The sequence below is a fragment of the Marmota marmota genome, unplaced genomic scaffold, assembly GCF_001458135.2.
Source record: "Marmota marmota marmota unplaced genomic scaffold, marMar, whole genome shotgun sequence".
Lineage (NCBI taxonomy): Eukaryota > Metazoa > Chordata > Mammalia > Rodentia > Sciuridae > Marmota > Marmota marmota.
Genome location: NW_025999982.1, coordinates 19,241,092 through 19,266,371, shown reverse-complemented (window position 1 = coordinate 19,266,371; position 25,280 = coordinate 19,241,092). Strand labels below are relative to the sequence as shown.

The following is a 25,280-nucleotide window of genomic DNA, read 5'->3' as shown; positions in this document are numbered from 1 at the left end:
AGGCTAAGAAATACATTTGGGTGGGTTGAATTTAGTCTTTGCACTGTCCAATATGTTTACAGCCACTAATCTAGACAAACCTCTTGCTTAATACCTAGAATTTCTTATCTCCTAGTTCCAAAAAACATAGTAAAAATTAAAAAAAATCAATGAACACATTTGCTAAATTGTTTCACTCTCAAACATCGGAGATGCTATTACATGTGACCAAGATGACATTTTGTAAGAGAAAAGTCTTTAACTGCTAAGTCAATAAGTAAAGCAAGCCTCCTTATCCTAGGAAATATTAAACAGCAGGTACCCATTACCATTTTGTTGCCTTCTTACCATCTAACATGCAAGGTGTTATTTTAGATCAGTGAAAAAAGAGTAGGTTCTGAGCAACTGGACTCCTCCCTCCGAGTTACAGACATGTCTTTCCCAATCTCAAGTTAAACACATAGAAATTTCCTATTTACAAATTAGTTGAGATGAGAATCGAAATCAGGAAAGCATATAAGAAAATGCTAAGCTAAGCTATATCCTTAAATCACAAGTCCTGTTTAAAAAGCACAATAAAAATCCATTATTAAATCACTTCAGTTAAGAAGCCTATTCCACCTTTCCTTAAAGTAATCTCCCACTGCTATTTTTGCTTGGTTTCCTTGATCTACATATGAGTCATCTCTACCAGATTGTCTGGGAGTCAAGTCTGAATCAAGTTAAAGGTGGGGTATTGTGGGAAAGCCATTTGCTAAGAACCTAAGAACCATTTGCTAAGAAAACATCTAGAACTTTTCAAGTATAAAGAAACAACCACACTGAATAAAAAACTCCTTAAAGATTAAAAAAAAATTCCTCAATAACAGGGTAATTTGAACATACTTGCATTCTCTGTCAAAACCTTGGGCATACGCTGACGGTTCATCAGGAGTGGGAAAGGATCTCTCCCATCATTCCGTTCATGGACCTCTCGAATCTCCACCGTACCATCCATTAGATAGTAATGAATGATATAGGTCCGACATTCACCAAACATACTGTCTGTATCATCCCAGATTGCATAGAATCGAAGAACCTTTGTGGAATCCAAAGTAAAAACTTAAGTAAGAATCCTAGAACTGGAGAGTTTAACTTACTTTGGCATTATACATGAGACAATGATGAAATGATTATTTGGAAAGACTGTGATAATTTCAGATGATAAATGGAAAAAAAGAAATATTCATCAAAGATCCTAAAACATCTTGGGGTACATATCAGATGTTAATAGCTGGAGAGAAGAAAAGGCTTATTTGTACTAAGAAGAGCTTACTTTAACTCAAAATGTTCATCAATGAAAGAGAAGCTGAATTAAAAGAGCAAAGAGGTACTCTGTACAGTGGCTTACATAAATCAATAAAGATACATGTGAATGGTTGATATATAATTAGTATGAAAAGATGGAAAGAATTTTCATCTATTAACTATTAACCAGTCTATTTTTTTCTGGTTCTATTAGCACACATCTTCTAGTAATAGAATCAACATAATCTTTAAATAGCAAGTAATAACAGATAATGACTAATACAAAGAAAATCCTTAAAAGATGACCCTAGCACTAGGTATCATCTTCTCAACAAAAAGAAATTTAACTTCTGGGAGAGGTGGGAAAATAACCAAGTATTAAGGGTAATTTTTCTCTTTTCACTTCCTCTTTACTAGGGAAAGAAGATTCAATCAGTTTACACACTTGAACTTATCAGGAGAAGAATTAGGAAGGTTGGAACAGAGAGTCGGAAAATGTTCACAATATTCTGTACTCCAACATTAGCATAACATTTAACAAGGAAGCATTTATACTGAGGTTTCTGTGAAATTAACTATTTTAATATTAGAAACTAATAAATATGCAACAGCTTTGAAATATTCCAATAATCCACTTCAAGTTTTCCAAAAAGATTCTATGAAATTAATGCATTTTAGGGGAAAGAAATGGTCAACTGAAAATGTAAAGTGGGGGTAGATGTAGCTCAGGATGTGAACATATGTTGAGATTCACAAAACTTAACTCCACAATCTTCTTTTGATCTCTAGTAAGAAACTTAGCCATTGGCATAACTCTAATCCTACATGAAACCAAAAAGACAGCACTATATCCAAATGGTTAAATTATAGATATAATATTTTAAAGTCATTACCAATAAAGCTAGTAAAACAGCTTGCCAATAAACACATGTGCCATATTTTGAAACAAGTTCACCTTCTTTCCCAGGTTACTTACCTGTTTATCAAAGGTGAGAAACTGCTTAAGTTGATCAAAGTCCGATGGGGTGACATACTTACGAGGAGGCTGTTTCCGGAGTTCAGTGTAAGGATCAAGAGCCATCTTTTCTGGTGGATTTAATTCAATTCCTTGACTTTCCAAATATACCTAAATATTTCAAAATTAATAATGATCATTTTTCTTAGAGCTTCTTGGAATAAGTAATAAACTGATGGTATAAAATAGGTGCAATAATAATACATATGCCATTATGCAAATTAACCGCTAGTTTGTAGCTTGAGCATATCATAGAAATATTATCTTCAGTTAACTTTATGGTGATAGAAATAATGATTGATATTTACCCAAAGTATTCCATATTCTATAAAATTGGTAGGTTATTTGCTAGGTTAGTTGGGAGACATAATGGTAAGGTAACTGGATTCAAATATGAATTTAGATGAATCAAGTTAGGTGCCCAAGAGAAGAGTAAATCCTAGAATTACTGTGTGTGTATTTTGCTTCAAAACACACATCTGGAACTTAATTATGTTTTCAACAGTATGCAATTCACATTTGGTCTGCAAGCAAGCTGAACAATGGCTAAGATGAAATCGTATCCCAACTTTCCAATTTACTTAAAACAAGTATATTATTAAATTGATCTCCCTCACCAAAAGAAAAAGAAAGCATAACCACTGGTTATTTTAGACCAAAAAATGTTTTAGCAAAATAGGAAAGATAAATCAAGTGTTCATATCTCACTAGAAAAAGTCAATAAAATCAACTGAATTTGATAAGATCTTCAATTTTGTTTTTCTAATTACAAATACAAATATCATTTTCTAAGTAATTTTCTTTTGATACAACTTGACATTCCATCTTTTTAAAAGTATAATAGCTGAGCATGGTGATGCACACCTGTAATCCCAGAGACTTGGGAGGCTAAGACAGTAGGATTGCAAGTTTGAGACCAGCCTAGGAAACTGAGTGTGATGCTGTCTCAAAAGACTGAAAAGGGGCTGTGGATGTAACAGCACCCTTGAGTTCAATTGCCAGCATAGGAAAAAAAAAAATCTGGGATATAGCTCAGAGGTTCAAGTCCCAGTTCAGAAAAGAAAAGAAAAAGCACAATAGGGTGCTGGGGTTGTGGCTCAGTGATAGAGAGCTTGCCTAGCATGTGTGAGGCCCTAGGTTCAATTCTCGGCCACCACATATAAATAAAGGTCCATCAACAACTAACAAAATATTTTAAAAAAAGAAAGAAAAAGTGCAATAAACTGTACCTTAATTAATATCAGAAAGGAATAGGACATTTTTGAACTGGAAATTAACAAAAAAATTTGAGAATCATATAGCTTTCTTTTGGACAATTCAATAAAAAATTATATAGAACTCAGGGCCATGATACATTGGTTTGAGTGTTAGCTCTACTGCTAACTAGCATGTGAAGTCAGTATTAAGTTTTATTAGATATTATATCCAATATAATTTCAGTATGAAAATATTATAATCTTAACTTCCACTAAAACTATTGAACTAGAGATAATAACTATAAAATTTTCTCTTGAAATGAAGCATTAGTGTAACACAATTATTGACTGAAGCATTTAATGGGTGTTTTACTCTCTTCTATTACATCCAACAGAAGCAAGCCCTTTTTAAATTTTACCTTAGCAATTCTGGCAGGAACAGAAGCTTCCTGAAGTTTTCCTATTTTTTAAAGAAGCCTAAACTCTTTGAAGATATTACTCTAAAATGTACCAAGAAGATAAGAGAAAATGGAATAATTTTTGAGGCAAGAAACGAGAAAGCAGAAAGTTTCTCCAGATTAGAAAATTTACAGGTTGGTAGGCCTCAAACAAGCAGGACCTGTATATGTGCTCAGTGTCAGTTCTCTGAAGTACACATGTAGCCCCAGACAGGCCATCCAATCTCAGTTATTCTGAGATCCAGGATCTTACTAGTACCAAAGCATCAGGGAGGTGCCCTTGGTCTCTGGACAGTCTGTGGTCCCTGCCTATATGATCCTTTTGGCCTAGGAGTGGGTCTGATTTCTTGTTGTTCTTAGGGCTTGGAATTTTTGGCAAAGTTTAATGATTAGAAACACTAGCTGTTATAGATGGAATGTTTATGTACCCTCCTCCCCCAAATTCATATGTTAAATCCCTAATGCCCAACATGACTCTTTGGAGATGGAGCCTTTATGTATGTAAGTAGTTAAGGTTAAATGAGGCCAAAAAAGGTGGGGCTCTGATCCAATAGGATTAGTCAGAAAAATAAAAGTATTTCTGTGAGTATTCACTTGTGCCCATGCTCTCTTTCCCTCTCTTTCTCCATGCACATGCACTAAGAAAAAGCCATGTGAGGGGCTGGGGTTGTGGCTCAGCGGTAGAGTGCTCGCCCTCACATGTGTGAGAGACCCTGGGTTGGATCCTCAGCACCACATAAAAATAAATAAACAAAATAAAGATATTTTGCCCATGTATAACTAAAACAAATATTTTAAAAAAAGAAAAAAAGCCATGTGAGCACCAAAGAATTGGGCTGTCTGCAGGCCAGGAAGAAAACCTTCACTAGAACCCCTCCATTATCTAGCACCATGATCTCCAACTTCTAGCATCCAGGAGAAATAAATTTATACTGTTTAAGCCATCAAGTCTACAGTATTTTTGTTATGGTAACCTCAACTGCCTAACATACCAGCCAAATTAGACTGCGTCTCAAGGTGGTTTATGTTATTTTTTTAGAAACAAAACAATATTTCTTGCACATAAGCATTGGTGCAGTAGGATTTATACCTGTTACACTAGCAACAATACTCTCACAAAAAATAATATATTCTAGATCTATGATTTCTGGAGATTTACTTTTTTAATGTGTTTAGTCAATTCAGACTGTAGCCCCAAATATTTATTTGGAGCAGTGAGGAGGTGGTGAGAGGCGCTGTTTCTGGATTCAAATCATGCCATAAATTCTGGCATTTATTTTAATACAACTTGACATTCCATCCTTTTAAAAGTATAATAGTTGAACATGGTGATGCACATCTGTAATCCCAGAGACTTGGGAGGCTAAGACAGTAGGATTGCAAGTTTGAGACCAGCCTGGGAAACTGAGTGTGACGCTGTCTCAAAAGAGTGAAAAAGGGCTATGAGAGGACTGTGAAAAGGGCTCTGAGAGGGCTCTATCCTCTCAGAGGTCCACCCCTAATGAAGAACACCAATTAGATGTGTATGTTTTTAGTTATTTATATAATTTTATTTTTTTGCAGTGCTGGAATCTAAGGCCTCATGCATGCTTAAGCAAGCATTCTATCACTGAGCCACATGCCCAGTTCAAACATGTAAGTTTTAAAATGTAGAAATATATACCTCTAGTCAAATTTCAGTTATTAAAATACACTGATCCTCAACATTCATGGATTCCATATTTGTGAATTTCCCTACTTGCTAAAATCTACTTGTAACCCTAAAATCAATATTTTTTACATATTGTTGTCATTCACAGACATGCACAGGTTGCAGAAAATTTGAGTTGCCCAGATGTATACATTCTCAGAGGAGGTAGAAAAGGTGAAGATTTGCCTTCTTGTTCTAGTTCTCACATTATAAAAAAGGATCTTTTTTGCCACGTTTTTCATTTTTCTCCTTTTTCTTGGTTATTTTGCTGTTTAAAAGGTCTTAAAGTGTAGAGCTTTTGTTATGGTAGCCTCAATTGGCTAACACACCATTTTCTCCAATGATGGAGAAAATACATGTGTTACATAAGATTCTTTGGGGTGTGAGTTATAGTGCTGTTGGTCATGAGCTCAATGTTAATGAATGAAATATATATTAAATCAAGTGTCTTTGAACAGAAACATACATAAAAAAGGTGTATATTGTTTGACAAAAATGTTTTGACCAGAGATCAGAAGAAACCTAAACCTGCATTTGTCCCAAGAACAATGGTTCAGTATTTATTAATTCAGTGTCTTTGGTGACATTATAGTTATAACTACTTCACTTCCCTTTAGTCTCTGTATATAGTAAATATTTATTAAATAAGTTATCAAATAAAAATGGATGAATTCATAGGAGCTCAGTGCATGTAATAATCACATTTGGCATTAAGTAGTATGAGATTAAGGGCATAAAAGCCTGCTGCTAGAAATTCTTTAAACTGAAAAAGTTTGTATTGACTTCCTAATATTTATACTCTATGCTAAAGAAAAGTCATCATATCACATGTATTAAGAAAAGCCAATTTTGCATAAAAAAATCAAAATTTACAAAATAGAGAAAGTGAAGGATTTTTCTTGATATAAAATATTCAAAAAAAAATTTTTTTTCAGAAATCCATCAGATAAATTTCCCTCAAATATAGCAAAATATAGTTTAAAAACTATATAAACTACACATAGAAATTTGGGGCTCCTATTTGTTAATAGAGGTGGTACTGTCTTTATAAACTTGAACTTAAAATGTTCAATGCCTCTTCCTCTTCCCTACTTCTATCCCATTAAAGGCATTACCTTTCCTACTTCCTATCTGAATTGCCACTGCAACTGGTTTCTTACTAAATGATTCAGCTATGGTAGAGCTTGATTTTGAGTGGATCTGTATTAATGTCATTCTAAAAAAATAATGTTTCAAATAGTGTTGGCACATATCAACACATAGCACACCAATACTTAAGTTAACCTACATAATAATTCACACAGGACAGATTATCAGTGTCCTCCCATTACCCTAAGAAACGAACTTATCTGGCTATAAGTGAGAATGATGCCTAAGATCCCACAACTTCCACAAATACATAATATACCTGTGTGAAATGGTCACAGTCAACAATTCGGAAAGTTTTGCCATACATGGTTATGTCTAGTCCTCGATTTAGGTCTTTCCAATGATAATGGTCTCCTACATCATTCTTGGCTATACGCTGGCGTTTGATTAGCTTGCCTTGAGGGATGCCAGAGTTTTCAACAACAGGCTCCATTACAGATATACTATCATCTTCTAGATAGTAGTAAATTTTCACTTGACGGATTCTATAATGTTCCTCGCTTGATATAGGAACATCTTCCTGGAAATAGGCATCAAATTTCAGCACCTATAATATACAAGGCAAGGAGAAATGGTGTAGTATTAGTTTGTCATTGTCATCTAAAAAACATTAAGTACCTTCCTGAAAAAGAGGACCACACAGGGAGATATGAATACTCATTATTCATTCTCTAAATCAAGAGTTGGCAAACTGCAATCCATGACCAAACTATAAATCTACCCTGTCACCCTCTTTTTATGACATATAGGCCTAGAGGGTTTTTTTAAAAACCTATTTAAATGGTTGAAAAATTAAAAATATTTAAGATTAAAATATTTTTAATTAAGAAATTAAAAATATTTCTCTTCAGAGAAAGAAAGTATCAGAATGATACTCTAAGTAGACCAGAGAGTTTACCCAAGCTTCTACTAGACTCAGAGAAACAAATCAAGAAAACCGTTAAATGAAGACACAAGAACAGCTTGATGAATAGAAAAATAATTCTACACATCAATGTTGTTAGAAAGGGTAAAGTATCTATTGTGGAAGAACAAAATAAAAAAAGAAAGAAAGAAAACTGGCTGTTGCCTAGGAGAAAAATAACTACAACGAAATGAAGACCTTAAAACTCATAATAAAAAGGTAAAATGGGTAAGTGTAGTAGAATATTTAAAGCAGAAAAATAGTAAAAACAAAAGACAAAGATAATTAAGTAAAATTTTGGGTAAATTATAAAAAATTACAAGTGGAGATATGATCACAGTAATTCAATATGAAATAGCCTGTATTTGAGTCACAGATTTATAACCATGCAAACTATTAAAACAGAATTGATCAGATAATCCAACCCCATTTATTTTACAAAGAAAACTTAGACCCAGGTTGCCACAGTGACTTGTCTGAGGCCATATGAGGAATTGAATCAGAGCTAAGATTGAAACTCTGTAAGTCTACTGACTCATAGCCCAATGTTCTCTCCACATCTCTCACTATTTCCTAGATAACAGATAATATGATGGTTAAAAAAAAAAATCTGCATAGGTGGTCTGAGAAATCTTAACTGAGAATACATATTAGACTTGAAGAGTGAGAAAATGTTAGATAAGCAAAGGGAACATGAGGGGATTTTAGGCAATGTAATAACAGAAAAAGAGGAAGGAAATCCAGAAGCAATCTCAGCAAAAGAAACAATCTGTGAGGTGAATAGAAAGCCCACATCCTGGGAGCAAATTTTTACCCCTCACACATCCGATAGAGCACTAATCTCTAAGATATATAAAGAACTCAAAAAGCTAAGCACCAAAAATCAAATAACTCAATCAACAAATGGGCCAAAGACCTGGACACTTCTCAGAAGAGGATATACAATCAATCAACAAATATGAATGAAAAAAATGCTCATCATCTCTAGCAATCAGAGAAATGCAAATCAAAACTACTCTAAGATATCATCTCACTCCAGTCAGAATGGCAACTATTATAAAGACAAACAACAATAAGTGTTGGAGAGGATGTGGGGGAAAAGGTACACTCATACATTGCTGGTAGGACTCAAATTGGTATAGCCAATATAGAAAGCAGTATGGAGATTCCTTGGAAATCTGGGAATGGAACCCTCATTTGACCCGGCTATCCCTCTCCTCGGACTATACCCAAAGGACTTAAAAATAGCATACTACAGGGACACAGCCACATCAATGTTTATATTTATATCAGCACAATTCACAATAATAGCTAAACTGTGGAGCCAACCTAGATGCCCTTCAGTGGATGAATGGATAAAAAAAAAAGTGGCATATATACACAATGGAATTTTACTCAGCAGTAAAAGAGAATACAATCATGGCATTTGCAGGGAAATAGATGGCGTTGGAGAAGATAATGCTAAGTGAAGTTAATAAATCCTCAAAAAACAAATGCTGAATGTTTTCTCTGATATAAGGAGGCTGACTCATAGTGGGGTAGGGAGGGGGAGCATGGGAAGATTAGATGAATTCTAGATAGGGAAGAGGGGTAAGAGGGAAAGGGAGGGAGCAGGGGTTTAGCAAGGGTGGTGGAATGTGATGGACATCATTATCCCAAGTACATGTATGAAGACTTGACTTGGGTGTCAACATACTTCATATATAAACAGAGATATGAAAAATTGTGATATATATATGTAATAAGAATTGTAATGCAAAAACAAACAAAAAAGCAAAAAGAAACCCAGAAGCAGTATGCAGGATATGCTAGGTATGGTAATAACATTAAAAGCCCTTTCCATGGTCCAGGCTGCAATAATTAGTTACCAACAATGGAAAAGCAGAAGGTGGCTGACTGAACTGAAAATGAGAAAGGAGGAGGATGGATGACGACAGTGCTAGGGATACAGTGGTAAGACCATAAAAATTGAGAAAAAAAGAAGATAATTTTAACAGGACAGCTGGTGAGCTTGATTTTAGACTACTGAATTTAAGTGACAGCACAAGTTGACATTGCAGGGGGTAATTTAAGATGCAGACCTAAGGTTTTGGAAAAGAAATAAGCATTAGAGAATAGGCAAGGATGACTCAGACATAAACAGGATAGATAGAATTAATATCAAACTGATAGTAATGGGTAATGGAGCAAGGTTTTGGGGGAAATTAGGAGTTCCGTTTTAGACATGTTTCATTTAAATATCTATTATATATTCAAGAGGAGATATCAAATAGGTTATTATATATGCTATGTTCAGAGGAAAGCTTGTCAACATTAGGAGGCCAGTCCAATCTATGAATCTAAATGACCCATCAAAGGAATGAGCACAGAGAAAGATGAAAGACTTATTCTGAGGCCACAACCATGTTCTTTTTTTTTCTTTTAATATTTTTAGTTGTAAAAGGACACAATATCTTTATTTTATTCATTTTTTTAATGTGATGCTGAGGATTGAACCCAGTGGCTCACACGGGCTAGGCAAGCACTCTACCACTGAGCTATAACCCCAGCCCCACAGTCATTTTTCTTAAACTGTCTGTTTTCTAAAATTGGAAGGCATGTAGATGCATCTGGTGACAGGAACTTGGCCTCAGAATGGGGGGTAAATATGACTATAAAAGAAGTACTTAAGTTTCCTCTGCCATAAAATCTACACAACTGGTAAAATAACAGTTTCAATATGTAATTCATGATACAGAGAACCAAGTTAATAAATTAGGTCTCAGGTAAAGAATACTCTAACCTAAAAAGTCCTCATTTGTTGAGTGGTAATCAAGTATAGTGTCTGTGCTCCTTTTAGTAAAGAAATCACTGCAAAAGAAGATAATAAGAAAAAAAATCTCTTTAGCAGGATTATTAACTAGAATATATAAATAATTCAAAAAACTTAACAAAAACACAAATAATCCAATTAGTAAATGGTCAAATGAATTAAACAGACCCTTCTCAAAAGAAGAAATACAAATAGCCAACAAATACATGAAAAATGTTCAACATAATTAGTAATTAGGGAAATGCAAACCAAAATTACATGGAGATTTCATCTCACACCAGTCAGAATGGCAGTCGTCAAAAATACAAATAATAATAAATGCTGGAGAGGATACAGAAAAAAAGGAACAATTTTACACTGTTGGTGGGATTATAAATTAGTACAACCACTATGGAAATCAGTATGGAGGTTTCTCAAAAGATTAGGAATGAAACCACCATATGACCAGCTATACCCCTCCCCAATATCAACCCTAAAGAATTTAAGTCATTATACTGTACTGATACATGCATAACCATGTTTGTAGTAGCACAATTCACAATAACTAAAACATCGAACCAGCCATTTATAGATGAATGGATAAAGAAAATGTGGTATATATACAATGGAGTTTTAGTAAGTCATAAAAAAGAATGAAATTATATCATTTGTAGGAAAATGAATGGAACTTGAGAACATTTTTTTAAGCAAAACAAGCCAAACTCTGAAAGTCAAGGGTCATTGTTTTCTCTTCAGATGTGGGAATCAGAGAGGAAAAAGGAAAAGAAAGATGGGGGATAGATCTCATGAAAATTGAAGGGAGATCAGTAGAGTACAGGAAAGAAACCAGGAGGAAGGAGGAAGGAAAGGAAAAGGGAAATACTGGGGAATTATATTGGCCAATCTTATTGTTATATTGTGTGACTGTAATAATCTGTAACAACAAATCCCACCATTATGTACAACTACAATGCACCATTAAAAAATTTGGATGGGAAAAAAAGATATTTAGCAAGCAGTTGGGATAACATCAAGTAGAATAATTTGATGTACTATATAAAAGGGAAGGAAAAATATTTATATTTCAAAATATTTATGTGTTTTAAAATGTATTTTCCATGAACTTTTTATAGCAGCCTGGGCTCCTAGTTATAGATTCTAACCTTCTGAGTTTATAGATGTGTAAACTAGAGATTGTGACTTTCTGGGGTTACAATGCTTTTGGTAGAAGACCAGAATTAGAACTCAGTTCTTCTGATTTCCAGGAAGTGCTCAGAATAACACAAATAAACATGGAAATGTTTGTGTTTATTTCCAGAAGGAGGAAATCCTGAATAAATATTTCCATATCACACACAATGAAAATAATAAGCCTTGTTACATTCTTTTAATTTTACTCTTACCTGTGTGGGTTGTATGTTAAGCTTATCAACAATAACAGAGACCAGAAATTAGTGCCATGAGGAAAACAAAGAAAGGAAAACAACAGAGAAAATAGAGATTTCCTTAGTACAGTGGTCAGGAAAAGCCTCAGGTAAGGCATATGAATGATAAGACAAAGTAAACCACCTGAGATCAGAAGGAATACCATCTAGATTGGAGGAACAGCATGTGCAAAGACCCTGAAATGGGGGGATGGGGTGGGGGAAGTTCTGCCACTTCAAGGAAATAAGGAAAAGAAATCCATTATTATTCAAACACAATAGATGAGGGAAAGAGTAAGAAAACAGCAGGGAGGGCCATCTAGGCCAAGGGGAAGGAGGAAACTGTACAGTTGAATATTACTTTACATATGACTGGGAAGTCATGGAGCCAGCCATGGTCAATATGTAACATAGTTCAATTTTTAAAAGATAAGCTGTATGGAAAGTGAATTTATAATATTGAAGATAGAAAAACGTGGACAGATTAGTTAAAAATAATAGAGCTTATTAATTGATTGGATGTGAGTTGTGAGGAAAAAGAAGGATTAAAGAAAGATGTCTTTCAAGTTGGGGTCAGAGCAGCCAGATGGGTGGTGATAATGTTCACAGTATTCGTTAAAGGATCCAGAAAGCATTTTACTAAAGATGTAATAGAATCAAAGTTGTGCTTCAGGGAATAAAGGAGGTGGTAGACCTAGTATAAGCAAATAACTACGTATGAGCCTACATTAACAGTTGTCTAGTTGCTCATCTGAGCCACAGAAGTGATAATACTAGCTACTCAGGAAAAAGGAGTTTTGAGATTGAGGACAGGGAAAGTCAGATTGTAAGTTATCTGATATTCCACTGAGAAAGAAAGTTTCTTGCTTAAAGAAATCACAGAGTAAAAGGAGGTTTTGTTATTACTATTGTTTCTTAGCTAGACAAGGATACCATATTTGTTTGAAATGAAAATACAAAAGTTGAAGATGAAAAGATGGAAGAAGAGTAACATCAGGTACACAGAGTAGGAAGTTAGCCTGAAATAGAGAATACAATGTGTAATGATAGAAAAAATTATATGGGAACAAGGAGAAAAGATGAGGGGATTCACAGTAGATGTAGAAAATGTCCTGTTCTTTATCACCTAAGAAGAAATGAAGTTATATTCTGTCTATGAGGAACAGCCTCAAGAATATCCAAAATATGAACAAATATGTTGGTTATCAATAATGAACCTCCAGCCAGACACAGTGGCACATGCCTTGTAATCCCTGCAGCTCCGGAGGCTGAGCAGGAGGATCATGAATTCAAAGCCAGCCTCAGCAACAGCAAGGCACTAAGCAACACAGTGAGACCCTGTCTCCAAATAAAATACAAAACAGGGCTGGAGATGTGGCTCAGTGGTTGAGTGCCCCTGAGTTCAATCCCTGTTACCAAAAATTAAAAAACAATGAAAAAAAGGACCTCAAGATAGTCTTTAAAACATTTGAATTCTGATTTAATTCAGAAAAGCCCACAAATAAACAAAATAATTTCAAAACCATGCATTTAACTACTGTCTGTCTCATATCTATGATAAAGATTATTTATCTAAAAATCATAAAGATAAAAATAAATAAGCTGGAAAATAAATATATGAATGTTATAATAATATTATTTATGTATACTATCCTTTTTTATTTTTATTTTTTGGTACTGGTGATTAACCCCAGGGACATTTTACTATTAAGCTACATCCCCAGCCTTTTTCAAAATTTTGAGACAGTATCTCACTAAGTTGCCCAGGCTGGCCTCAAATTTTCAGTCCTCTATCTCAGCTTCTGAATTGCTAGGATTTCAGGTATGTGTGACTGTGCCCGGCCACAATACATTTCTTTAAAGATAGTGCCAATGAGCCACGCAATGGTGTACCCTTATAACACTAGCAACTTGGAGGATAAGACAGGAGGACTGCAAATTCAAGGCCAGCCTCAGCAATATAACAAGATCCTTTCTCAAAATAAAAAGTAAAAAAGAGCTGGAGATGTAGCTCAATGATAAAGTGCCTCTGAGTTCAATCCCCAGTCTAAAAAATAAAAAAAAAAAAAGAAGAAGAATATTAGGGGATGGGGCTGGGACTCAGCAGTAGTGCACTTGCCTGGCATGTGTGAGGACTGGGTTGAGTTTGATTCTCAGCACCGCATATAAATAAATAAAATAAAGATCTATCAGCAACTAAAAACAAATAAAAATAAAAAAGAATAATATTAAATAAGCATAAATTAATAATAATTAATATAAAATAACTAAAAGCAAAAATGCTATTTCCTTATTCAGGCACAAATTTTCCTTCTCTGAATTTCATCAATATTTTCTTATATCACTTTCTACTTTTTAAATTTTATTTTTATTTTTAGTTGTGGTTGGACACAATACCTTTATTTTATTTATTCATTTTATTTTTATGTGGTGCTGAGGATTGAACCCAGGGCCTTGCACGTGCTAGGCAAGCACTCTACTGCTGAGCCAAAACCCCAGCCCCTCACTTTCTACTTTATTATAATCATTTACTATTCTTTTTAGAAAAAATGAACATACAAGGATTTCTTGATAAATTATTAAATACCTAATGTACCCTTCTCTTGTATTTTCACTTCTCTCTCTTCTATACTGATTTATCAGTGCCTGCTAAGGCTATGAATAAACAAGAAAAATAAGCAAATGGGAATAATATAGCCAATTATATAATTTATAATTTGTTCAGTGCATATTTAGGTTCAGTCCATGAATGGATGTATGACCATGTTCCTAAAATAAGAAAGAGGATTTTTAGGAGAAAAAAAGATTGGGGAAGAAAAGAAAGGATGATGTGGAAATATCAAGAGATGGAAATAAAGCAACTCACATTGCAAAAGCATAAGAGTAAATGAGAAACAAACAAAAATTTTCTATGACCCTTTGGTTATGTAACATTTAAATGTAAAGTGTTTCCTGAAAAACAAAAACTTATAGAGACAGCCTGGAGAAAACTGACAATAGATGGGGTCATTGTTTTTAAGATGATATTTTGCATTTCATAAAGAATAAACACTTCTCATTGTTGCAGAATAGAGTACTTTTAAGAAACAGAAAACATAGAGCTGGTAAACATAGGGCAATATGAACTCACTATTCTAGGATTCAACCAACTTTTCTTTAATTGTATCTGCAAATATTCTAGTGAGGTCTACAGGGAATTATTTTCTGTAATCAACTTCCTGACTAAAGAAAGCTTCTTTCAAGCCTGAGTTCAGCTGTCTATGAGTAAGGGTTAAGGCATTTGAACAATTTTCTCCAGAGAGCACTGTGGGAATCCTGTGGTTGACTATTTAAGTTTTCTGTAGCCAGTTGGCTTTCAGGTATTTAAATTCAAGGGTACCCTAGAATCCCAGGTGATACCTTTTTGTCAAAAGCTACATGTGCTGGAATGAATTCTGCAGGTGGGGCCTGCTTAGGTTGGCCATAAGTTAGAACTGGTGCTTTATTGGCCAACTCATCCAGCTCTGCTGGAGACATCTGGTTGACCTGTAACCGCTCCCCACCTATCCCAACTGTTGGACGTCGAACAACTGCATAGCCGTTCCTGTAGCCCAACGTCTGGCTTCTATGGAAAGCTGTTTTCTGGAGAAGAAAAGAAATATGTCATTAATAACATTATATGTTTGTTATATAAAATATTTTAAAAATATTATAACTCAAACCTTTGCTTATAAACATCACAAAACTTACATCTTAAAGTTTACCTACATTAAAAGCTTCTGTATTTTAAACTAAAACACTTAGGAATGAGGAGGGAAAGAACTACTAGATGTTAAAATTTAAAATCTTTCTCTATAATGCTCAATTTAACTACCAGCTCACCTTACATGAAAGATTAAAATACTATCTCATCTGCATTTTGTTTTTGAGACAGGGTCTCACTGTGTTACCCATGCTGGTCTTATATTCATGATTTCAGATGATCTTTCTCCCTCAGCCTCCTAAGTAGCTGGGACTACAGGTGTGTGTCTCCATGCTGGGCTCCTCTATCCACTTAATTTTTTTACTAGTTTTTCTATGTTTTTTAATCTTCTCAGTGATTGTGAATCATGGAACCCAGAAGACAAAGGTCTGTGAATTATATTTTTACCTGGACTAGAAAGTGCTTTATATTAAAAGCCCTGTTTGTTTTTATGTACCACACTGATAAATTCATAAAACTCTTTGGAAAGCAACTAGATAGCATGTATTTAAATTCTTGGACTCAATAATTCTACTCTTGATCATTGATTTTAAGGTTATAATACAAAATTATGGGAAAGAACTATATGCCTCGAGCATCCCATAAGAATGTTATTTACAACAGTAAAACTTTGGAAACAATTTAAAAGACAAACGTATGAAGACATGAGTAAATGATGGAAAACTCAGTAATGGACTATTACACAGTCATTAAAATAATGGCTTTACAGACCACAGAGAAACCTGGAGAAAATGATTTATGACTTAATAAGACTAAAAAAATCATACTACAATTGTGAGCATGCAAATATGAAGAGAGACTGGATTTGGCAAACATTCTCTGTCTATATTATACATTTTTTAATTATATTGATTTTTATGTATTTTATTTTTATATATTATATATATACAATGAACATATTCTCAATAGTTAGAAAAAATAAAGATAAATAAAAAAATGAAAGAGTAGAAAAGCAAATTGGATTAATTTTTCCTTTTTCCATTCTTTGTAATATGAGGTTACTTTCAAATTTTTATATGTAAAATACTTAACTACATGTATAATTTGGAATTAACTGCAAAATATATATTTAAGAAGACAAAAGCTGGGCACCATGGCGTACACCTATAATCCTAGAGGCTTGGGAAGCTGAAATAAGATAATAGCAAGTTCAAAGCCAGCTTCAGCAAAAGCGAGGCACTAAGCAACTCAGTGAGATCCTGACTCTAAATAAAATGAAAATAGGGCTGGGGATCAGTGGTTGAGTGCCCCTGAATAATCCCCAGTACCAAAATACAAAAAAAATAAAATACAAAATACAAAAGACCTACTTGTTTATCTTCTAATTTCTTTGAAGCCCTGCCTACCAGTTTTTAAAATCTGTACCAACATGAAAGGTACAACAGAATAAACTTCTCTTGCTAAAAGAGTTATGTACTATGGATTTTTTTTTTTTTTTTGGTACTGGGAATTGAACTCAGGGGCACTCGACCACTGAGCCACATCCGCAGCCAATTTTGTATTTTATTTAGAGACAGAGTCTCACTGAGTTGCTTAGTGCCTCACTAAATTGCTGTGGCTAGCTTTGAACTCATAATCCTCCTGCCTTTGCCTCCCGAGCAGCTGGGATTACAGGCATGCACCACCCCGCCTGGCCACTATGGACTTTTTATAAAGGGTCTTGTGTTTAGTGCCACAAGTCACTTGACATAACTGCTCAAGTGCATAACACACAAGATACAAACCAAAATGGGCTGAATTGATTTCCTCATTGAGTAACTTGAATAGCATCAAGCACCTCTTCTTCTACCTCTAAAGGTAGAAACAATATCAGAAGGGGCTAAGGCTCAGTGGTAGAGTGCATGCTTAGCAGGTGCTAGGCCTGGGTTTTGTCCTCAGCAACCAAAAAAATAAAAGAGCAACATCAGTGACTTGTTTGCTTTCTTCATTTTCAACAAGGTATCACTATCATCACTCAGCTATGACCCATGGTGCACCCCATGGCAAGGCCTCTCTACCCTTCTCACTCATTATGATTCACCTTCTGAATATATATATTCACCTTCAGAGTTATATATACCTATTACTTCGCTGCTGAAGATACAGTGACCATATTTTCAAATTTCAAATAAGGCAAATTGGTTAACACCTGGCCAGTGTATTTAAAACATGAAATATAACCACTGCACAGTTCGCCTTACTTATAGAATGGCAATAAGTACCTTTAGATCCTGGCACTTCCATTCACATCTCTGTAATCCCCCAAATCAACTCAAGCCTGCCTTTAAGCTGATTCTGTACAGGGCAGTAAAATTCCTATAATATTTTCTAAATTACATAAAACTGGAAACCCAATGAAACTGAAAATCTATGCTGCCGTGTCTTAATAAAGGAGAGAGAACCCAAATTCTCTCACTACACTTTCATTTTAAATTTAAATTTATTTTCCTGAAGAAAATATGTTGACTAAATATTTTACCTTAGCTATGTGAATATGGAGAGGAATTAAGAGTCTAAATTACTAAACTATATTCATATAAATTACCGTTGGCTCATCTATGATAATCAGTATACTGAATCTCAATATTGATTTTGCAGAACATATAATTCAGTAACATTGTTAGAACTGAAACAAATATTAAATAATTTTGTTTAGAAAATGTGACAACAAACACTTGAGTTTGGGGGAAGCAAAACACAATCTGAACAGGAGCTTTTTACAAAAATGTTAGAGTGAAAGTATAGGGCTGAGGGAAGACGAAACAGCACTTAACCCATTGAGGTTGAGAGGAACGGGAAATGTACAAAGCAGAGATGGTTTGGGTGATGGTTTGGGAAGAAGATAGCAAATTTTGAAGAGAAACTGCAATGGAAACAGAAAACAAAGATGGACAGAGTGTAGGATTAGACAGTACAAAATGTGGAAGCTGGAGAGAGAAAAAGGATGAGGTTGCATAGAAGCTGAAACGCGAAGGGCGGAGACTATGTGAAAGGGCACGATGGAAATAAGGGGATAGAAACCATTTACATCCAAGACAGGAAACAGAGCTGGGAATGTAAAGATTAGGATCCAGGATTCAGAAGAGGAAGGAGGCAGGGCGAGAATGACGGGTCTGGGGGAAACAGGTAGGATGAGGATGAAGGTGGAGAGGTGTTGAGCGGGCGAAAGGAAGGAGGCTATCGGAGGTCAGGGATGAGCTGAGCAGAGACAAGAGTATGGTGTGAGAGAAGGAACTAGAGTGAGGACCTAACGGGAGCTTGGGAGTTGGGTGCGGTGAACTGATTTAGAGGAAAAAGGGGAAGGTTTGAAGGAACACAGCAGTACGAACGCAACTAAGGGGATGAGAACGAAAAAGGGATCAGTGCAAAAACTGAAAAGAGGGATGGAGGGGTGGCAAAGGATATGGGACAGCGGATGAGGCTGTGCAGAAGAGAACAACAGAACTGCATTGAAGAGAGAATTCCGGGCAGAAGACGGGTTTGACTCGGGTGGAGAATGGAGGAGCACTAAGTGGGAACCCATCTAGGTATTCGGAAGGCGGGGATAGGTGGGGGTGGGCACACAAGTCCTCACCGTGGGGTCCTTAAAGGACGTGCCCGGGAGAAAGGGCAGGCCATGCACAGGGTTAGACACCATCGCTGCCGGTGTGGCAGCCGCCAGCTCGGTCAAGCTTTGTCCTTCCCGGTTGCCCCGGCGACAAGCAGCGTCCTCCGGCCGGGGCAGGCTCCATGGTAACGCCAAACAGAGCTCCCGCCAGCGAAGGTGGGCGGGACCTGAAGTGCGGGCTTGACGGGTCTGCGCGTGCGCCGCTCGGGGCCCTCCACGTTCTCGCGGTAATGTGAACTGGGACTTAGGGTGGGGTCCGTGGGCCTAGAGGAGGTGGCCCCGCCCCTTCTGCTTCACCCCGCCCATCCTCCTCCCAGGCGCCCAGAAGTTGCAATGTGGAAGCTGATGGCTGGGTGGGAAGAGATGGGTACAGTTAGGCAAGTGTTGGCTCGTGCAGCGAAGTCAGGGGTCGAAGCACGTCTTTATATAAACTGCAGAGGAAGGGACGGAAGTTTCTTCCTTCCCTCCACCCCAATCGTCGCCAAGCTCGTACCATGAGTTCACGCGCTCTTTTCTCTCTACTCTGGGAAAGGGCTGCTGTCCAGATTCACACAGAAGTGTAAATGGTTGGTCCGAGTGAACGGTGTTAATTATCCCAAACTCCTGCTTCTTGAGCGCGGGGGCTGTGGATTATTCATAGTTGCATTTCTGTTACTCAGGGACGGCCAATGAACTAAGAGAGCCATCTCATCCCTATCTTCCACTGCTGCATTATTATTATTTTAACCCCCTCAGCTTTCTTCATTCTGCTGTCAGTTCCTGACTCTCAGCGTACTTTCCATTCTTTCAGGCACGATCTTTCATATTTGCTGTAGGTCTCAGTGCACTAGGATAGTGCCGAGAATTGAACTGAAAAGATCTCTCAATTTCTGGTTTATAACTGCAGGAGCAATGAATAGATGGGAACCACAGGGTGGAATGCAGTTCCTTCAAAGAGAAAGACTGAGTCCTGAGAATAAGCAAGTAAATTGAATGAGGGAATATATTTTCTTCATCATAGATATTTTTGTATTTAGTACTTTTTTACAAAACTTCTTTAGATTATTTTTCTTTAAAAGAAATGTAATCCTATTCCCAAAACGTTTCAGGAAAAAAATAAAGATAGCTATACATTCACACTGAGGAGCTTAAAAATAAAAATAAGCAAACATATTTCAGATGCCCAGAGATTTGGATTCAATAGGTCTATAGTGGAGCCCAAGAGTCTGGTTTTTATAACAGGTGTTTCTGACCAGTCAATTTAGGAACATGACAGAATAGTAAGACTGACAGGGAAGGCATATCTCAGGGTCATTAGTTTACTGCTAATACAGACAGCAGCTTTACTTTTATTGGTGCTTGTCAGAGCAAATCCTGTTGGTGTTCATCCTGTTGGTTTTCACTGATTGGTGTGAAGCACAGAACATGAATGCACTAAGTGGCAACTAAAACAGTTATTGGTACCCGGCCCAAAAAGTTTCTTTATTACTAACTCTTCCTTTCCTGTTTCCTGTTCTTGAACTTTTTTTCTTTAACTCATTTATCCTTTTCTGTTGGTACAATCTTAACCTAATGCAAGGAGTTTTAAAGATTTAGAAAAAATTTCCATGAAGGCTGGGGTTGTGGCTCAGCGGTAGAGCGCTTGCCTCGCATGTGTGAGACCCTGGGTTTAATTCTCAGCACCACATAAAAATAATAAGTGAAATAAATGTATTGTGTCCAACTACAGCTAAAAAATAAATATTTTTAAAAAAACTTCCATGAATTGATTTGCATTCCTAAAGTTATTGAAAACTTCAGACATACCTATTTATTGCATTTTATCTTGGCCACTGACCTAAGATGGACACCAACTAATAGGAGAATTATTCAAGATGGCAAGTTCAACCTTTCAAAATGAAAGTGCCCTGTCCCACTTCTCTCTACCTCATTGATGCTGAACACCCAGATTCACTGGTAACTAATTTTCACTGATTCTTCATGATAATCTTAAACTCTTACAAGTTATATGATCCCTCCCTCCCAGTTCTCTTAATAAAAATAAATTCCCTGGCATGAGGATACACTTAGAAATGTCCTTCTTACCTAACTGCATGGTTATACTTAGATATATATTCCCTGGGTTGGATAGGGAAGGAGCTTGTTGGACTGGAGGGTGAGTCATACCTAAGTCCATTGTTCATTATTGCATCTGTTTCTATTTGAGGAGTGCCTTCTGACAGGTACCTATCTATTTCAGAAAAAAAAAAATTGCTAGCTACATGGTTAATGGAGTGTGTTTTAACTACATTTGAACTCCAGAAGTGCATAGGTGAAGAAAACTTCTGTTATTCTGTGGCTTCATAAAAATGCCATCCCCTTTGAGAAGGGTAAACCAGGTAGTGTTGCTACTATAGTTTGAATATGGTTTCTCTGCTCTGAAACTCATGTTGAAATTTGCCATTGTAGCAGTATTGGAAGGTGGAACCTTTAAGAAGTAATTAGGTCAAAAGGGCTTTGCCCTCATGAATAAATTAATGCCTTTCTCTCATGACTGAGGTTTCACTCTCATAGGACTGAATTGGTTATCACAAGGACTGTGATAAAATGAGAGTGCCTCTCATGCTTGTTTTCTTCTGCTTGTCCTTTGTTTTTCCAAATGCCAGGAAGTAGCCTAGGCCCTCACCAGATGCTGGAACGATGCTCTTGGACTTCCCAGTCTCTAGAATGATGAATCACAAAAAAATAACTTTTTATTTATTTATTTATTTTTGGTAAAATAGGGCTGGGTAAATATAGCTCAGTGGAAGCATATTCAAAGCCCTGGGTTCAATTCCCTAAAAGTAATTTACCTAAAAATAAAAATAAAAATGGATCTCATTTCTCCCAAACATGACCACTGAGCACACATTGCACTTCAGCCTGTACCCACATTTCCTACTTTGTGGAATTGAAGAAAGCATTAAGAACCACCCCTGGCAGCTAAAGTAAAAAGTGCCATGGTTTGGAAGGTCATTGCATAAAGCCTGGACTCAGAAGAATACAGAGACATTGCATGATTTTAACAGGTGTTTCAAAGCATGAAGAATGGGAAAAAATTGAAAGGTCAGGCTACCAGCAGCCAAGCCTAAAAGAGAGCCTCATTCCATAAGGTGCCTCCCAGGGAATCCTAATGGGAGATGTCCTGATGGGACAGGCCATGATTAGTCACCTAAAATAAGAGCAGTCACCTCTTCATATATTTTTCCCAGAACTGGCATCACCCAGAATTTGTTTTCAATCCTATGATGTTCTTACTCTTCACTACCTGAATTCACAGGACAAATACCAAATGGCTGTCTTTGTGTCCTGGATTATTTCTGCAGTCATTTTGGTGTTCCACTTCCCCCTGCTGGGTAAAAGTGGTATAGCATGATTTCTGGGGCAGGATTGGTGTGCAGAGTTACACAACTGCAGGTTTGCAAGTACTGGGGTGTGTGTGGAGAGTGTGTGAATTTGAGAATGAGATGGCCAGGGGAATGTCCTTCAGTCAAAGTACTCTCTAACATTCATTTCCGCCATTCCCTGGACTCTGGAATCTCTTATCTTAAAAGGGGGCTAGTCAACTACTTTGATCTTTGCAAACCGTGGGGAAAGGGGAGAAAAACATCTAGTCATTTTAAAATAGATTCTGAGGCAGATTTAGGGCCCACAGGAAATCTTCATTTGACAAAATCATACCATTTGAGGTTTAGGCTATTTTAGTTTTGCTGTGACCTCTTGGCTGGGATTTGGGGGAAACCTGTATTTCTGCAGCTTTTCAATCCCTTAAATCAAACCCATTTGATGGATTTACTAATTCAATTGAGATTCCCTTTTCTCTTTGAAGTTTGTGTGTTACACATCACACAGAATGTAAGCTTCCTAAGGAGATTTTTAATGCCATTTTCCTAGCTCATAGATACCCATTAAACTGACAAGTCATTGATGAATGATGACTTAGAAATCACCATAAAGAATTTTTCAAACTGATTTTTCAAAAATCCCCCTTAGTAGTTCTTAAAATCAACTTAATAGATTATAACCACAACCAGATTTTTTTTTAATACTAGGGATTGAACCTAGGGGAGTTTAATTAGTGCACCACATCCCCAGTCTTTTGTTATTTTTTATTTTGAGACATGGTCTTGCTAAATTGTTTAGAGTGTTGCTAAGTTGCTGAGGCTGGCTTTGAATCTGCAGTCCTCTGGCCTCAGCTTCCCAAGCTGCTGGAATTACAAATATAGCCATGGTGCCTGACTCACATTTTTTTTTAAAGGAATGTTGTATGAGTAAGAAGAATTCAGTGAAAAAAAAATTAAAATATATACATACTTATGGTATTTATTGTGATTATAGTTAAAAAAGCTTAGAAAGCCACTAATAACAATTTAACCCTCTCACTTAACTAATGAGAAATCCCAGACCAAAAGAGATTAAAGAATCATTGGTTAATGTCTGGTTCCCCACATGAGTAATTTTTACCCTTAATCCTCTCACAGCTAACAAAGACATTCCTCATTTAGCATATGAGAGATCATTGGTCTTGGCATTCTGGTACTGAGACATCTCTGGTATAATAAAAGTCCTAATCCCTTCAAAGAGAAGCGTGAAAATGGTGTGGTAATAACATGGAATACAGTTTTGGATTCCAAATGAGAACAGATAAATGGTAAATTTGAAACAATAGATAAATGACTCCTCCTCCCAGAATTTGTTTTCAGTCCTATGAGCTCACAGACTAAAATAGCCTAAACACCAAATAGTGTGATTTTGTGTCAAATGAAGCTTCCAGTGGATCCTAAATCTGCCTCAGAAACTGTTTTGAAATTTCTGGATGTTTCTCTCCCCCTTTCCCATAGTTTGCAAAGCTCAGAGTCGTTGGCCAGCCCCCCTTTTAAGATAAGAGATTCCAGAGTCCAGGGAGTGGCGGAAATGAATGTTAGAGAGCACTTTGACTGAGGGACATTCCCCTGGCTTTCTTGCCTCATACTCACACACTTTCCACACCCCCAGTACTTCAAATGTCCAAAATTACTCTTCCTTTTCCCCTTTCATAAGTATGCAGTGTGGAACATGAAATGAAACACCAGTTTGGATTCTTAGCTTCACATTCTTGCCCAGAAATGTTATGTAAACTCAGACAACGTATCTACTTGAGTCTCCTGGTTTTCATCCCTAAAATGAAAAGTCAGAACCAGAGTTAATAATCATTCGCTGCTTTGGGGTCATGGGATCATTTTGAAAAATCATGAAAAAACTGTGGATTCTGAAAACACATATTTACATATGCAGATTTTACTTAAATTTCATGGAGTGAATGAGTGAGCTCCCACTGGACATCTCCATTGAGTTCTTCCTCTTTGAAATATATGGAGAGGTCCATATTATAGTAGCCCAGAGGCAGATTGCCAGAGCGGATAAGAGTATGGCCTGTCAAAAGCTCTCGACAAAAGATCCTGTTCTGCCCATGAATTACAAGAACTATGTTGGGGGAGAGTGAAGGAGAAAGGAACCTACAGATGAAAAGAAATTCAAGTAACATGTCAACCAATTGCAGGATGTGGGCCCTATTGGGATCCTGATTCAATCAAACTTTAAAATAATTATGAGACCATGGAGAATTCAAACACTAGATTGGGGGTGGTTGCTGGGGATTAAAGCAAGGGGCACTTTACCACTGAGCTATACCTCTCAGCCCTTTTTATTTTTATTTTGAGACAGGGTCTCTCTAAATTGCTCAAGCTAGCATCAAACTTGCAATTCTCCTGTCTTAGCTTCCAAAGTCACTAGGATTACAGGTGTGTGCCACCCTACCAGGCTAAAACACTGAATATCTGATGTTAAGGGATTGTTTGGGTTTTTTTAAGATAAAATAAAGTATTGTGGTTTTGCTTTAAAAATCTTCCTCTTTCAAGGATGCATATACAACTAGGTATTATGCAGAACATGATGTGATTTGCTTTAAAATATTATGTAAAGGATCAGTGAGTGGGTATAAAGATGAAAACAGTTTGTCCATGAGTTGATAATTTTTGACATGTTACATGGGAATTCTTTATATGATTAATCCTACTTTTGTA

The 25,280-nt window shown here is 36.4% G+C and overlaps 1 protein-coding gene across 1 annotated transcript in view; it reads right to left on the bottom strand.

Annotated features, from left to right (window-relative positions):
* The window catches only part of Efhc1 (EF-hand domain containing 1), a 52,657-nt gene extending 33,199 nt beyond the window's left edge, over positions 1-19,458 (bottom strand). The window contains exons 1-5 of the mRNA XM_015487846.2: positions 19,189-19,458; positions 15,293-15,514; positions 7,034-7,321; positions 2,243-2,392; positions 865-1,057 (exon numbers count right to left, since the gene is read on the bottom strand). Of these exons, the coding sequence (XP_015343332.1) occupies positions 865-1,057; positions 2,243-2,392; positions 7,034-7,321; positions 15,293-15,514; positions 19,189-19,251 (916 nt within the window). The 5' untranslated portion in view covers positions 19,252-19,458. The remainder of the gene's footprint in view (positions 1-864; positions 1,058-2,242; positions 2,393-7,033; positions 7,322-15,292; positions 15,515-19,188) is intronic.
* Between the last annotated feature and the right edge of the window lie 5,822 nt (positions 19,459-25,280).